The sequence below is a fragment of the Primulina eburnea genome, chromosome 9 (genome assembly GCF_022965805.1).
Source record: "Primulina eburnea isolate SZY01 chromosome 9, ASM2296580v1, whole genome shotgun sequence".
NCBI lineage: Eukaryota > Viridiplantae > Streptophyta > Magnoliopsida > Lamiales > Gesneriaceae > Primulina > Primulina eburnea.
Genome location: NC_133109.1, coordinates 4,847,465 through 4,861,028, shown reverse-complemented (window position 1 = coordinate 4,861,028; position 13,564 = coordinate 4,847,465). Strand labels below are relative to the sequence as shown.

The following is a 13,564-nucleotide window of genomic DNA, read 5'->3' as shown; positions in this document are numbered from 1 at the left end:
GATTGGCTAACTCACCCCAAATATTTCAAAGAAAGATGGATAATCTTTTCAAAGATTATTTCAAGTTTATGTTTGTTTACATCGACGATGTTTTAATAGCATCCAAAGATATGAATGAACATGTTAAACATTTGGAGATTTTCTCTAATGTTTGCAAGAAAGAAGGACTGGTTTTATCTGAAAAGAAAGCAGTCATTGCTACAAGAAAGATTGAATTCCTCGGAATTGAAATCGATGAATCAGGAATAATTCTGCAAGAACACATAGTAGAAAAGGTGCAGAATTTTCCAGAGAATCTCAAAGACAAGAAACAACTTCAAAGTTTTTTAGGGGTTGTTAATTTTGCTGGGATGTTTATTAAAAACCTAGCAAAACACAGGAAGGTGTTCAGTCCATTATTGAAAAAGGATGCTAGATTTATATGGACAGACGAACACACAAAAGGACTTATCTATTTAAAGAAGGTTTGCAAAAATCTTCCAAAGATGGCTATTCCTCAAGACGAGGATGATCTGGTATTATATACCGATGCCAGTGATCATTGGTGGGCTGCAGTATTAACAAAGCTCACACCAGATGGAGAACAACCATGCAGATATTGTAGTGGGCTATTCTCAGACGCAGAAGCCATAAGATGGCATATCAACGAAAAGGAATTTTATGCAGTAAAAAGGGCTTTTGAAAAATGGCCGTTATTTTTACTTGCAAAGAAATTCACTTTGAAAGTTGATAACACTCAAGTTAAAGCCTTTTTGAGGAATAGAATTGAGTCTAAACCGGAGAAGGCTAGATTATTACGATGGCAAGCTTTATGTCAAAATTATATTTTTGATATTATGATAATAAAATCTCATGAAAATATTCTTGCAGATTTTTTAACAAGAGATGGACAGCATTGACATTGATGCTATTATCAAGATGCAGAGGCATTTGAGGGAACACCTTGAAATGCTTCAAACCGAGTTCAACAAGTTAGCTGTTAACGCAGAAGTTGCGGGAAGGCTACAACAAGCTGATAAGAGAATTGTCTCTGATCGAATTACAGGATGTTTACAGGCATATACTCAGTTATGGTCTGTAACGCAAAGGCCTATCCTCCAGGGCATTGAGAGACCACTGGTTTCTCAAATGGAGAGTTTTCGAGTACAGGACTCTATACCTGTAGTGGGGGATTCAAATACCCCTTGCACAAGTGTTAAGTCGGGATCATCACGAGATGAGTCGGCTGAAACAAAAATTGAGACTCCTGATCCTTATCTTGAGTCCTCAAGTCAACCCTTCACCTCGGGGATTGAAGAGGGAGAGATCAACCTTAGGCCTCGTATTGACAAAGGCAAAGCTAAGGTTGGTACTAATGAAGGTGTAATTTCTCCATTCCAGGTTTATCAGCAGAATTGGGAGAAATTAAAAACACGAATTGGCATTAACCCAGCTACAAATAGGGTTGATGTTTCAGGAAAATATCCAAGGGTATGGATGAAACCTAATTCATATCCCAAGGAGGTTAAAGCTTGGTATGAATTTGGGGCTCTTGCCTCAGTTTATACTACATCACCCAGCTTTCCGGAAATCTCAGGTTTACCAAAGTGGATCCAGGAAGCTGTTCACGAGACTTGGGCAAACAATGATTATTTGTCCAGAGGAGATGTTTTGGAGCTATACTTCTTTAGTGCAGCACCAGAACCAGCAGGGAAAGGTTCTCACGAAGCCTTTCATTTCATCAAGCTAAGGAGGCCAGATTCAAATATCCAGAAATTTATCAAGGACCCTCCGACAGAAGAAACACCCCTAGTGTCTTCAATGACTGAAGATGACATTTCTACCAGAAGAGCTTGGGGTATTTGGGTCTGTCTCACTGAGATGGACAAAGTCAAGTTTCCGTTCAAATTCTACAATCATTCAGGGAACGGATCATTCCTGTTAAATACCATGACAGGAAAAACAACAAGTTTTGCAGAAGATCTATTTGAAAAGAAAAGAAATCTTTTGTGGAATAGCAAGCTGCCGGCAAGTAAAGAAACTCGTCGGAAATTCTGTAATATGGCACATGTAGGAAGATGGTCTGAAAACATCTGTCCAGAATGCCAAAACCAGAAGGAACCAGAATTTGGTAAAGGATTCAAGCCGAGATCTGATCGGAAACACTTTACCGATACCAGTACAAGTGGGGATGGACCACATTCACGATTTCCTCGAGGAAGCCGAAAGCCAAAGATTCCTCGACAAAATTAAAAGGGACATGTGACCCTCCACTACAAAAGCAGGACCACTACCATGTGAGTGGAAGAAACAAGACAACCACTAATTAGTTGTAAAGGACAAATAGACCATCAATAACAAATGGTGGATGACTCAGCAAGCATTGGACACCAATCTAAAAGGAATCCAATGAATAAAAGTAAATTAACTGGTCCCAAAAATTCATCCATAAATAAGGACAGAAAGAAAACCAGTTAACACACCAGAACCAAAACTTAAAATGTATCGTGTATATTTGAAAGTTTTGAAAAGAAGAATAACATACAAGAGGAAAGAGGCAGAAGCTCTTAAATGGTTAGTAAATCATTTCAAAGAGTATAAAAAAGATGAAATTACTGCCGATATCCTGGAAACTCATCGTCAATGGTATCTAAAAGAGATAAAGGAGGATGAGAAGTTGATGTCAAGATTAATAATCTAGACAGGGACCCCTCAACCACCAAATGGTCCCCAATGCAAGCTGTAAAGGCTTATGAAGATTTGAAATCCGAAGTTCAAATCCGAAGGAGCCTTCTATAAATAAGGCAGAAAGAAGAAAGTGAAGATCATCAAATATTTTCTCCATTTCTTTCATACAAGGTTGTAATATTTTCTTTCAAGTTTTATGTGTGTCAAGAGTTCAGCTACGATAAGTAGCTAAAACAAGTTTCTCCTCCTCTACAGGAGATTACTATGTAATAAATAAATATTTGTGTTTGAATAAAAGAGATCTTTGCTCTTAGCCCTTATCATGTATTATTTTCAAAAATTGATCTTTTGCTGTACGCTCTAAGGTAGGAAACGAATTAGAGCTGTGCTAAGTATTGCTGAAGGAATCTGCTTAGTAACCATCGGTTGCGATCGTGTGGTTGGACTGTGAGGAGCAGTTCGTAAAAAACGGTGGATATAACCCGGTGGTACTCTAGTCAAAAAGGTAAAAGATTCGATTTATTTTACGGAAGCATGATGGGCCTTTTACTACAAAAAGAAATCAATTATTTAAAATAAAAATATAAGGGCAAACTTGGATATTTGAGGGATATGGGGAGTTGAAACAAAGTTTTAATGGGGTAGGGAGTAAAGAGGAGGTTGAGAATGGAAATAGGGAGTTTTTGACAATTTCCCCAAAAATAATTAATTTAAAAATAATGAAAATTATCATATATCAGGCCACGATTAAAATTTTTTAGAGTCGTATTTTATGAGACGGATCTCTTACTTGGGTTATCCATGAAATAATATTATTTTTTATGCTAAGAGTATTATTTTTTATTATGAATATCGATAAGATTGATCTGTCTCACAAATAAAGATTCGTCAGACCGTCTCATAACACTATTCTATAAACAATACCAAACGTGGCCGGTTGAATTCATCTCGCATCGGGTTGTCTTTCGAGCCGGATTGGATCGGGTCGGGTTTCGAACCAGGAAAACAGTAGAAATTTTGATTGCAGAGCAGGCCTTTGCTCCTTTCGCTCCACTTCTCCGGCTCTTCCGTGGCGGTGAGCCCCCACCCGTACGACATCGTTTCAGCTGTCGTCGACACCTCCGCGTCCTTGTTTTTTTCTCCATTTTCTCGAATTCTTATCTATTCATCCCTGTATTGCATGTGTATTGATTTGTGATTTAATATGATGATCAGATCATAGGGTTTCAATTTGAGGATTTTTCCAGGGCTTTTAATTCAGCGGAACCTTGTCTGGGATGACATAGATGAAGCTAAACGAGATGAAATTAGGCTCTATTTATTCCTCCGTGTGTGGAAGAATGTGAAATAATGTACTAGTTTGTTCATGTATTTGGTGGTGTCTTTTATTCTGGGATGAATTTCATGCATTAGTTTTAGGTGGTGCAAAAACTGTTCTTTTCTGTATGCTGCTTGTTTCTTCATATTTCGTTTTTACTCGGTTATTTTATGGAGTTGAAGTTACCTAATTGTTGTTCTTGCTGCGGGGTGTTTTGCTGATTAGTTACTAAATATTCTGGTGAGTTTTGGAAATTAGAGTGAATATATGTTTGCTGGGATGCCTGCTTTTCGGTGGCTTGTATATGCTTTCTTTCTTTGCTCCCATTAACTGTTCGATCTCCTAAAAGTTGATGGGATGTCAAACATGTGCAATATATGGATTTCGGTCCCGAATTCTTATGCATAATTGGTCTTAAATAAGCACACCCTAGATGTTAGATGCATCGAGTGCCATATTCGTTCTTTGAGCATCTTAATTTATTTATGGATACTTGTAACTGTTGAAATTGTCTTGTTATCTTTTGTATGTCTGCAAGAAGATTTACCTTTTGGTTAATATGAGCTATCATCATACCTCTAGTTTTATTCTCTTTGTAGTCACTCAAGCCTTTTGAAGATGGTTGATAAGTTGTTGCCTTTTGCAGTTTATTTTCTCAATTTGGCCAAAGTTGTCATGGTATATTTTTCGTGGGTTCAAGATGAATAATCATCAAGTTCCACAGCCCCGGTTTTCTTGTAATGGCGGCCGTCGTAAAAGTGAAAGAGACGTGGTCACCAGGTTTGATAATAAGTTTCAGGCTGGGAAAACAAGTTCTAGCAGGATTAATTTTGGTGAGAGTCCATGGCTCTAAAATGTCTTATAATTTAATATTTTCTCTTTTTCTCACTATAGTGGTTGTAGGCAATGGAGGAGGACTTGAATTACCTCCATGTGATCGCCTTATATATTTAAGTGCATGCCTCATTGGACATCAAGTTGAAGTCCAGGTGCTGGATGGATCTATATTTTCTGGAATATTTCATGCTACAAATACAGAGGATTTTGGTATGTCAAAGAATCATTGCTCAAGTTTGGTGAATAGAGCACCTTTCAGTGATGAATCCGTTCTTTGATCTCTGCATGCACAGAAAGTAAATTTTTTTCTTTTAACAAATGATTGCCTTGGGGTGTAGGCATTGTTCTGAAAATGGCTTGCTTAATTAAGGATGGCTCACAAGCACAGAAAAATATTGCAGATTCTCCAAGCAAATCTCCTTCTAGAACTTTGATCATACCCGGAAAGGATCTTGTGCAACTGATAGCTAAGGTTACAATATGTTTTATGTTGTAATGATTACGAATAGCTGTTTCTCACGATGATGATGATGATGGAAATGCTTCAGGTTATTGAAGAAACTCGGACACCATTATTTCATGAGATGGTTTCTCCAGCAGCATTGTTTTTATAAACCCTTTCACCATCAAGAAGTTTCTGCTTGAATAACTACCCCAACATAGGAAGTTATCTGACAAACTTGCTTTTATCTTGAACTGGAACAGGGTGTTTCTGTCACAAGTGATGTATCGAAGATTGAATTCCAGCATGACAAGAAGCAAGAGCTTATGGTAGATTCCTACATATCACAATCCCGGCACGTAGAGCTTGGAAGAGAACTGGAGCCTTGGATCCCTGATGAAAATGATCCAGGGTGTCCTGAATTGGACAGCGTATTTGATGGACCTCGGAATAGGTTAGGAAATCTCATTTCTTCTGTGATATTTGAATAAATTGCTATTTCTTTTGTAAACTGTACAACCAGCTAGGGAAACTCCTTGAACCTTTAATTTACCGAGACTTATAATATGCTAACAATATCAATTATTTGAATAACAATTTCTGTGAAAATCTTTAACAATTGGTGTGGTGACCCTTTAGGAAATCATAGAGGATTATTCTTTTTCTTTTGATGTTTAACTTGTTAAAGCTTTTCTTTTTATTCCACGGAAAGTTTCAATAGCTCATTCGCAGCCACCGTTGTTTAGCTGATGCCATGTTGACTGATTTAAAACTTTTTTTGCCCATCAGAGGATGGGATCAGTTTGAAGTAAATGAAACTTTATTCGGAGTGAAGAGTACATTCAATGAGGAACTTTACACAACAAAGCTTGCGAGAGGTCCTCAGCTGAAAGAATTAGAAAGAGAAGCTGCAAGAATGGCTAGAGAGATCGAGGGCGAGGAAACCTTTGATCTTCATCTAGCAGAGGTAAGACTAAGGTTTGACTTCCTTTTTTCCCTTTAATTTCTGTTTACTGTTTTCATTCATCCCAATTACATTGTTTCCGTAGGAAAGAGGCATTCAACTTGATGGAAATTTTGACATTGATGAAGAAACTCGATTCTCATCAGTCTACAGGGTAGTAGATGATGGTGGATATGATGAGATTGAGGACATATTATTGGATTCACAGAATGATGAAACATTTGGAGTTGTCTCTAGTTCTGTTATTGACAAACCTCAGACTAACATGAGTTTTTTGGAAACCAATGAGAGAGCTCAATTCTCATCGAGATCTACATTGCTGGTATTGTTATTCGTTTAAAAAAGTGTTTTTCTTAGTAATCATGCATGTAGCTGTTTTGTTGTTTTATGTTACTTCCGGAAGCTCTTTTTTCCTTCATTTTTCTATTGCTTTAATTTGGTAAAGAAGGGGATAATATCTTTTGAACAAATTACTGGGTCATAAGAAGTAACACTTTGCAACTAATGCATGAATATATTGGTTATAATTTGAATGAATCTTCACCCCAGAATAGTGACGTGCAATGAAATTTTTTCCTTCTTAAAGACATTTTTCTCCCTCTTCCAGTCTCATGCTCTTCAACTGCTTGCTTATCTTCACAGTTGGACCTTGAAGCCATAAATTTCACTGCTGCCAGAAACAGTGAGGTTTTTCTTAGCAGCAAGTGTATAGTTCTCTGCACAACATTTTTCCTTTGTTTTTTATTTATTCGTTTTAAGAGAAACAGAGTGATCTATCAATATAGATGTATGTAATTGCTTGCTCTGCTCTATTTATTCTGAACATATAGTTATAGTTATATCTTATATTCTTTTGTTCCTTGTTTATATGTTTAATATTTTTAAATTTATTTTTGGTTGTTATTCTGATTTTGAATTTATATTTTGTTCCATTAAATATATTTTTTTCCTTGTAGGGGGGAGTCCAATCTTGTAAGGTTGCTAAAAGCACTGGCACGCATCATTCAAGTTCTGCTGATAATGCTCAACACCTGCTAGCAGATCAGCTTCCTAAAGATTCCTCTGAGATTGATGCTTTCAGGTTGTAATACCATAATATGATTTATGGTTTTGCGGATATGGCCGGGTTGAGTCAGAATGAGCAAAATGTACTTACGCAAGTTTACGACACTAATTGTTTGATTATGATTGCTTTATGCAGGCTTCGTGGTAACCATTTTATTGGAAGTAGTGATAGCTATTTATATAAGGATGATAAAGAACACAAGGTGAGCATCTGTTGGCTGCGTTAAGTTGACACGTATGTCTTTGCTGAAATTGTTTTTAGTGAATGCTTTTGCATCTTTTTTCCTGCAGCTGTCCGATCAGAGTTGGTCATCAAAAGCTGAGGGTGAGTGAACCATATTCCTGGCGATGATTATAATAGTTTCCAGATGGCATTTGGTAGGCTGTCATAATGATTTGCCCTGGCATGCCTTTTTTATCCTGTTTTCTATTCTCATCACCTTTGTATTAGTTCTCTATTTCTAATTTATTTTCATAATCAATCATTTACAGGATTCCAAGATTTATTTACTATTATTTTATTTATTTTCGGAGGGCGAAACTACTTTGTTTGTCTGCTGCATATGCTGAGTTTTTTTCTCGTAGAGGATTTATTGAACTTGGACATTATCTTTTGAAAATGGATTTTATGGGCTTCACTTGATCTATGTGGTATCCCTACAGGAATTCGACTTAAAATTTGCTACATAGGCTTTGGAATTATCTGAAACTTATGATGATGCTCTCAACAGTTCTATGATATTGCGTCTGTGTTGGCCTTTATGAGTTCTACAAAATATTTACTCCCTTGTACTCATTTGACATTTTATGTCTCGCATTATTTTCAATAACATCAATGAATTCACAGATTTGTACTCGTTTCCGAGATTAAAAAAGGAAAACTACGAAAAGGTTGGATTGTCTCCAAATGCTTTGGCATTTGATCCATCTTGGTCGTTATCCAAGGGTGAAGAAAATACTAGCTCTTCTAATGAGCTAAGAGACAGTGTAGTGCCCATCAAAGCACAAGGCACCACAATCGTTGTTTCCCGTCCTGGCAGTTCGGCAACATCCACAGGACAAGAAAAGACAGGCTCTTCCGATGAGCCATCAGAGGGTTCCTTGCCTCCCAAAATACGAGGAACCACTACTGCTGTAGCCCAGCCCAGTAGTTCTTCTTCATCCACTGCCGATCATGTAGTTGCTACTTCAAGTTCTACCGGTCGAGGATTATCACCAAGTTCATCTGTTGGTTCATTTTCTTCAGAGAAGTCTGCTCTAAATCCACATGCAAAGGTTGGATGTTGGAGATCCCCTTTTTTAATGTTATTGTTTGGTCCTCTTATTATTTTGTTTAATTTTGCTGACATCACATGCATAGCGCGATGATTGTCCAATCTGTTCGTTTTTCCTGTTAAATTTTATTTCACTTGTATATTGTATCTTTTGCTAATTTCTTTCTTCTTTTGACTCCGTGGCAGGAATTTAAGTTCAACCCAAATGCAAAAAGTTTCATCCCAACTCCGACTCCTTTAAGGAGTTCATCTCCGGTTTCTGATAGTTCTTTCTACTATCCAGCTAACATGACAGCTGTAACGCACATGCATGGGATGCCCATTGGTATTGGGGTGAGTAATCAATTTGCCTCATTTTCAAATCTTCTCTTTTCTTCATTGTCAGAATTGCCATTTTCTTTGGTGCCGCTATTTTTATTTGCTAATGATGATGTTGGATTGTTGCAGCTTCCTTCTTTTGCTTCTCAGCAGCCTGTTATATTCAATCCACAGGCTGTAGTGCCGCAGCATCAGCCGTACTATCATCCAAATGGACCTCAGGTTTGATATTACTTCTGAATTACTGGTCGTGCGCCCCCTCAGAATATGTCTAATTGTTGTAGTTCCATGCTTTTTTACTGGATATGAGTGCAGTATGGGCAGCAGATGCTAATTGGACAACCTCGGCCAGTCATGTTCATGCCAGCATATCCACAAGTATGATAATTTGTGTTCTTCCACTAATCTCACTGTGTTCTTTATAGTGCTGCTACTATTCAAGCATCATTCTTGCTGTGGCAAAACCAGCTCCTTAAGAAATTTTCACGACCATTTGTTTTTTGACTTCCTTTCTGCTGTATTGTATATGCCTGATTTTTATTTCAGAGGAAGAAAAAAAAATGTGTCGGTTAATGAACAATGCCGTGTTCATTTACGTATTGCAAAGAAACCTTCTTAGAAAATCCAACATGTCCTAACTAAATAACGGCATGATGATCTCGAGACCTGGGTTAAACTCCAATTGTTTGATCACCGTAGTTTTTATTTTTCGAACATGTTTAATGGGTCGATGAATAATTCGTATGCTTGTGAAGGATTAGAAAAATCCACGGCTAGAGCAAAATTTACTAGAACGCAAATTGCACTCATTAGACTTCGAAATTTTGTTTCGAAGAGAGAAGAGAGACAAATGGGGCCAGACGGCAGGGGTTGAGTGCAGTTAAACTACATGTGATTTCAATGCTGTGTCCGGTGGAGATAAGGGTCGTCATGTAAAAAGGCCAAACATGACTAATTCAGTCCTCATGTGTCTTAGAGCTCTCTATGCCAGTCATGGCAGCACAATTATGGTAACTCATTGCTCATTCATTGGTTCAATCGCGCAGGAAATGCCATACCAAGGAAGGGAATTTTAGCTGATGAAGATAAATCCCATGTTGTGTTTCCGCCTACGATTGAAGCAAATAATAGTTTCTATAAAAGTCTGTTTGGAAATGGTTTTTGGTACCCTGGCAGCTGATGTATCATGTTGCACAAGCTCTATTGATCTTTTAGGATCATTTTTATGCCTCTATACCATCAGTGTTTGGAGTCCCATGATGTTCTGTCGCAGAGTACAATTTGTCACCCATGTCTGTTCTTCTTGTCCATTTCTTTTGTATTTTTGGTTCTTTGTTTCATTACATTAATATCTGGATTTGTTTGGATTTGTTCAGTTTATTTTTTTTGGCTTGTACATAAAAATGCTCCATCTCTCCGCTTCGCTTTCCTCACGGATTCCTCATTTTGTCCTGAAAATTGATTGCTCCAAAGAGTTATCTAACAAAGTTAGACCAAGTTTTCTTTCCCCGCCAACGCAGTGATGTGCATATAGTTGAAAATGATTTCAATTGGGCCGAATTTTGTTTCATAAATAAAAAAAAAAATAGATTTTCGTTTATGTAATTTTTTTCAATTTGAAATCAAGCGGTTGTGCATGAGTGGATTTCATTTGAGACTGTCTCACGGATTTTAGTTTGTAAAATCGGTCTACCCTATTAATTTTCACAATAAAAATAATATTCTTAGCATAAAAAATAATATTTTTTCATGGATTACCCAAATAAGACATCTCACAAATACGATTTGTGAGACCGTCTCACAGAAGTTTTTGCCGTTCTGAATTTGTCAAGTCGAAAATTGTGGTTCTTGTTTTGGTTTAAACCTCAAACCAAATTATCGTTCTATTTGATAAATTTGATAATTCTTCTATGATGATAAAATGTAACAGTTGAAATATATTATATAAATAAATGGAAAATATTATATAAATACTTATTTATAATAAGCATGCAATTTATTGTGCGACAAATCTGGTTCGGTCAAACCCAGATCATGAGATCCATTTTTATTTTCATTTTTGGTAATATTATTTAGTAGAATAAAAATAATTGTGCAAGCGAAAATAAGCATTAAGTGGAGATGGCCGAGTTGGTCTAAGGCGCCAGATTAAGGTTCTGGTCCGAAAGGGCGTGGGTTCAAATCCCACTCTCCACAATTTTTAATCTGTTTTAGGATTATAGTGGATGGGCCAAAATACTAATTCATACATAATCGAGGGGTCATTCTGATAATACTAAAGTTTATAACTCGAATTTTACTTAAGAACTCTAATATGTCATTGGGATTCCAATTAATGTTTTTGAAATTAAATGTTTGACATTTTTTTTCAGTTATGCTTCAAAAATAAACCTTGTTGTTGAGTTTAGATTATAACGTAATATCTAGTTTTAGATCTTATAATGCAATCATATTGTTCTAAAAACCCTGTTTATCTACTCTTTTTTTCCAAATCCGATTACTTCTGAGTGTAGATTTAAGATTATTCACAATTAAAAAAAAAACTGTCTTACGATGATCAAATGTGAAATTAATGACAATTTTGGCCGTCGTCCTTATATCGATCATGGATAACCATTAACGATGGATTTTCAAAAACTGTCGCTATCGCTAATTGTGACGACAATTTTTAAAAGCATCATCGCAAATTGAGTAGGTGAGGCAAAAACTTGTGTGAGACGGTCTCACGGGTCATATTCGTGAGACGGATCTCTTATTTGGGTCACCCATAAAAAAGTATTACTTTTTATGCTAAGAGTATTACTTTTTATTGTGAATATGGGTAGGGTTGACCCGTCTCACGGATTATGATCCGTGAGACGGTCTCACATGAGACTCACTCTAACGGTGATTTTAAAAACTTTCCTTAAAATTAGCGATTTTTTTTTTTTGAAATCCTTATTATTTTAAATTATTTTTCTAATGAACTTATATTATTTACTTTTTTATAATTAATAAAAGTAGCGACGGTTTTTTCTTAAAACCGTGCTAAATTTTTTACTTTAAATAATTTTTTAATGAAATTAAAATATTTAATTTATTTATGATCAATAAATTATACATTATTTATATTTAGAATTTTAAGTATCAATATGTTTTTGTTTGATATTTTTTATAATGTATTTGAATATTTATCAACTAGTGCCATGCATTAACATCACATAGACCATCGGGCAACTAATTTCATGCATTAACATCAACCATTTTCAACGCACAACAGCCATTATATATAAACAATTCAACCAATATCAACTAATATCATAATTTACCATTATTATGCAACCATTAATATCAACCATCTACGTGTATTCGAATATTTTTTTTCTTTCATCATATACTCAACAATTTTTTCGTGACTACATCTTCAGATGGAGTACTAAAATAACCATTCAAACATAAACAGTTGAGACCGACAACCGTTGTCGGTCTCAACGATCCTACAAATTTGTTTAAACCTATTAATCAAGTATAAGGCATTAACCTATATACTGATAAACTAATATAATATATTAATTCTATGTTCCTAGTCAATCATTTTGTGTCGATCAAGTGTATATTTCGTTCGACCAATACTGTGACACACTTTTCTCGCTCATAGAGTATTTAATAGCTTTTCCAATTTACTTTGGTTAGATGGAAATATTCCATCTTGGCTTCTTATATTATAACTCGGGATTTACCTACTTGATGTTATGAATGTTTAACTTAAAAAAACATATATAAGGATAAACTAATATAATATATGTTGTTAAGCTATAAATGGATAAACTGATCCCATACACTAGTCAATTTGTTAGCTGCATCAGTAACCTTACTAAGTGATAATGTTTTTTGGCAAAAACTTGTGTGAGACGGTCTCACATGTCGTATTCTTGAGACGGATCTCTTATTTAGGTTATCCATGAAAAAGTATTATTTTATATGCTAAGAGTATCACTTTTTATTATGAACATAGATAGGGTTGACCCGTCTCACAGATTAAAATCCGTGAGACGGTCTCACATGAGACTCACTCATGCTTTTTTTAGTCCCTACATTCTAGTCATGTTTCCAGACAATATTCATACAATGAAAACCAAATTGATCTCTTACAAACTACCAACCATAATCCATCTTTGTTCCTCGTGAAATATCCATCATCACCAGAAGATCATACCATAAAGTTTGATTTATGCTTTGTAATCTTATGAACAAGTAATTAAATTTCCAAATAATGTGTTCTTTATCATGAATTCCATCTCTTTTGGATTGGACTATTTATTATTATCCTCAATATTTTTTATAACGTGCTTGCATAAGAAAAAATATATCGATTTCAATATTATATGATAGTAAAAAAACAATATTGTCAAAAAATGTAAGATTGCTTTTTTAAGATGTCCATGTAATGAATGATCAAATATCATAATAGCATGTGCTTATAAAACGATCGTCCTATTCGTAATTAAAATAATCTCTATATAACAAACAATTATTGCGGAAATAATAAAAAATGATCAGCAGAACAAAAAGACAATCTGTGTGCCCTCCAATGATATCCATAAACTAGGACAAAAAATAAAATTTGAGATAATTTTTATTATAAAATGATCTCCAGAAACCGTGTTTTTGTGTATGTGCACTCAAATATCCAAGTTCTA

At 35.6% G+C, this 13,564-nt stretch overlaps 1 protein-coding gene and 1 non-coding gene across 7 annotated transcripts; both read left to right on the top strand.

The window, feature by feature from the left end:
- The first annotated feature begins 3,590 nt into the window (after positions 1–3,590).
- On the top strand, positions 3,591–10,258 carry LOC140841181 (polyadenylate-binding protein-interacting protein 4-like). 6 transcript variants are annotated; one of them, XM_073208424.1, is made up of 16 exons: positions 3,591–3,756; positions 4,632–4,818; positions 4,889–5,080; positions 5,161–5,294; positions 5,371–5,409; positions 5,528–5,718; positions 6,054–6,231; positions 6,314–6,550; positions 7,185–7,309; positions 7,430–7,496; positions 7,585–7,618; positions 8,141–8,568; positions 8,754–8,900; positions 9,015–9,107; positions 9,201–9,263; positions 9,932–10,258. In XM_073208424.1, exons 2-16 carry the CDS (start codon positions 4,686–4,688, stop codon positions 9,959–9,961), a joined length of 2,091 nt encoding a protein of 696 aa, XP_073064525.1. In that variant the 5' UTR covers positions 3,591–3,756; positions 4,632–4,685; the 3' UTR covers positions 9,962–10,258. The 6 variants fall into 6 exon arrangements, with proteins under 6 accessions (XP_073064525.1, XP_073064524.1, XP_073064528.1 ...); XM_073208423.1 differs by having other exon boundaries at positions 3,592–3,742; XM_073208427.1 differs by having other exon boundaries at positions 3,593–3,742; positions 4,889–5,032.
- Positions 10,259–11,000: 742 nt separating this feature from the next.
- On the top strand, positions 11,001–11,081 carry TRNAL-AAG (transfer RNA leucine (anticodon AAG)). The gene has a single exon. It is a non-coding gene; the product is annotated as a tRNA-Leu (tRNA).
- Positions 11,082–13,564: the final 2,483 nt, after the last annotated feature.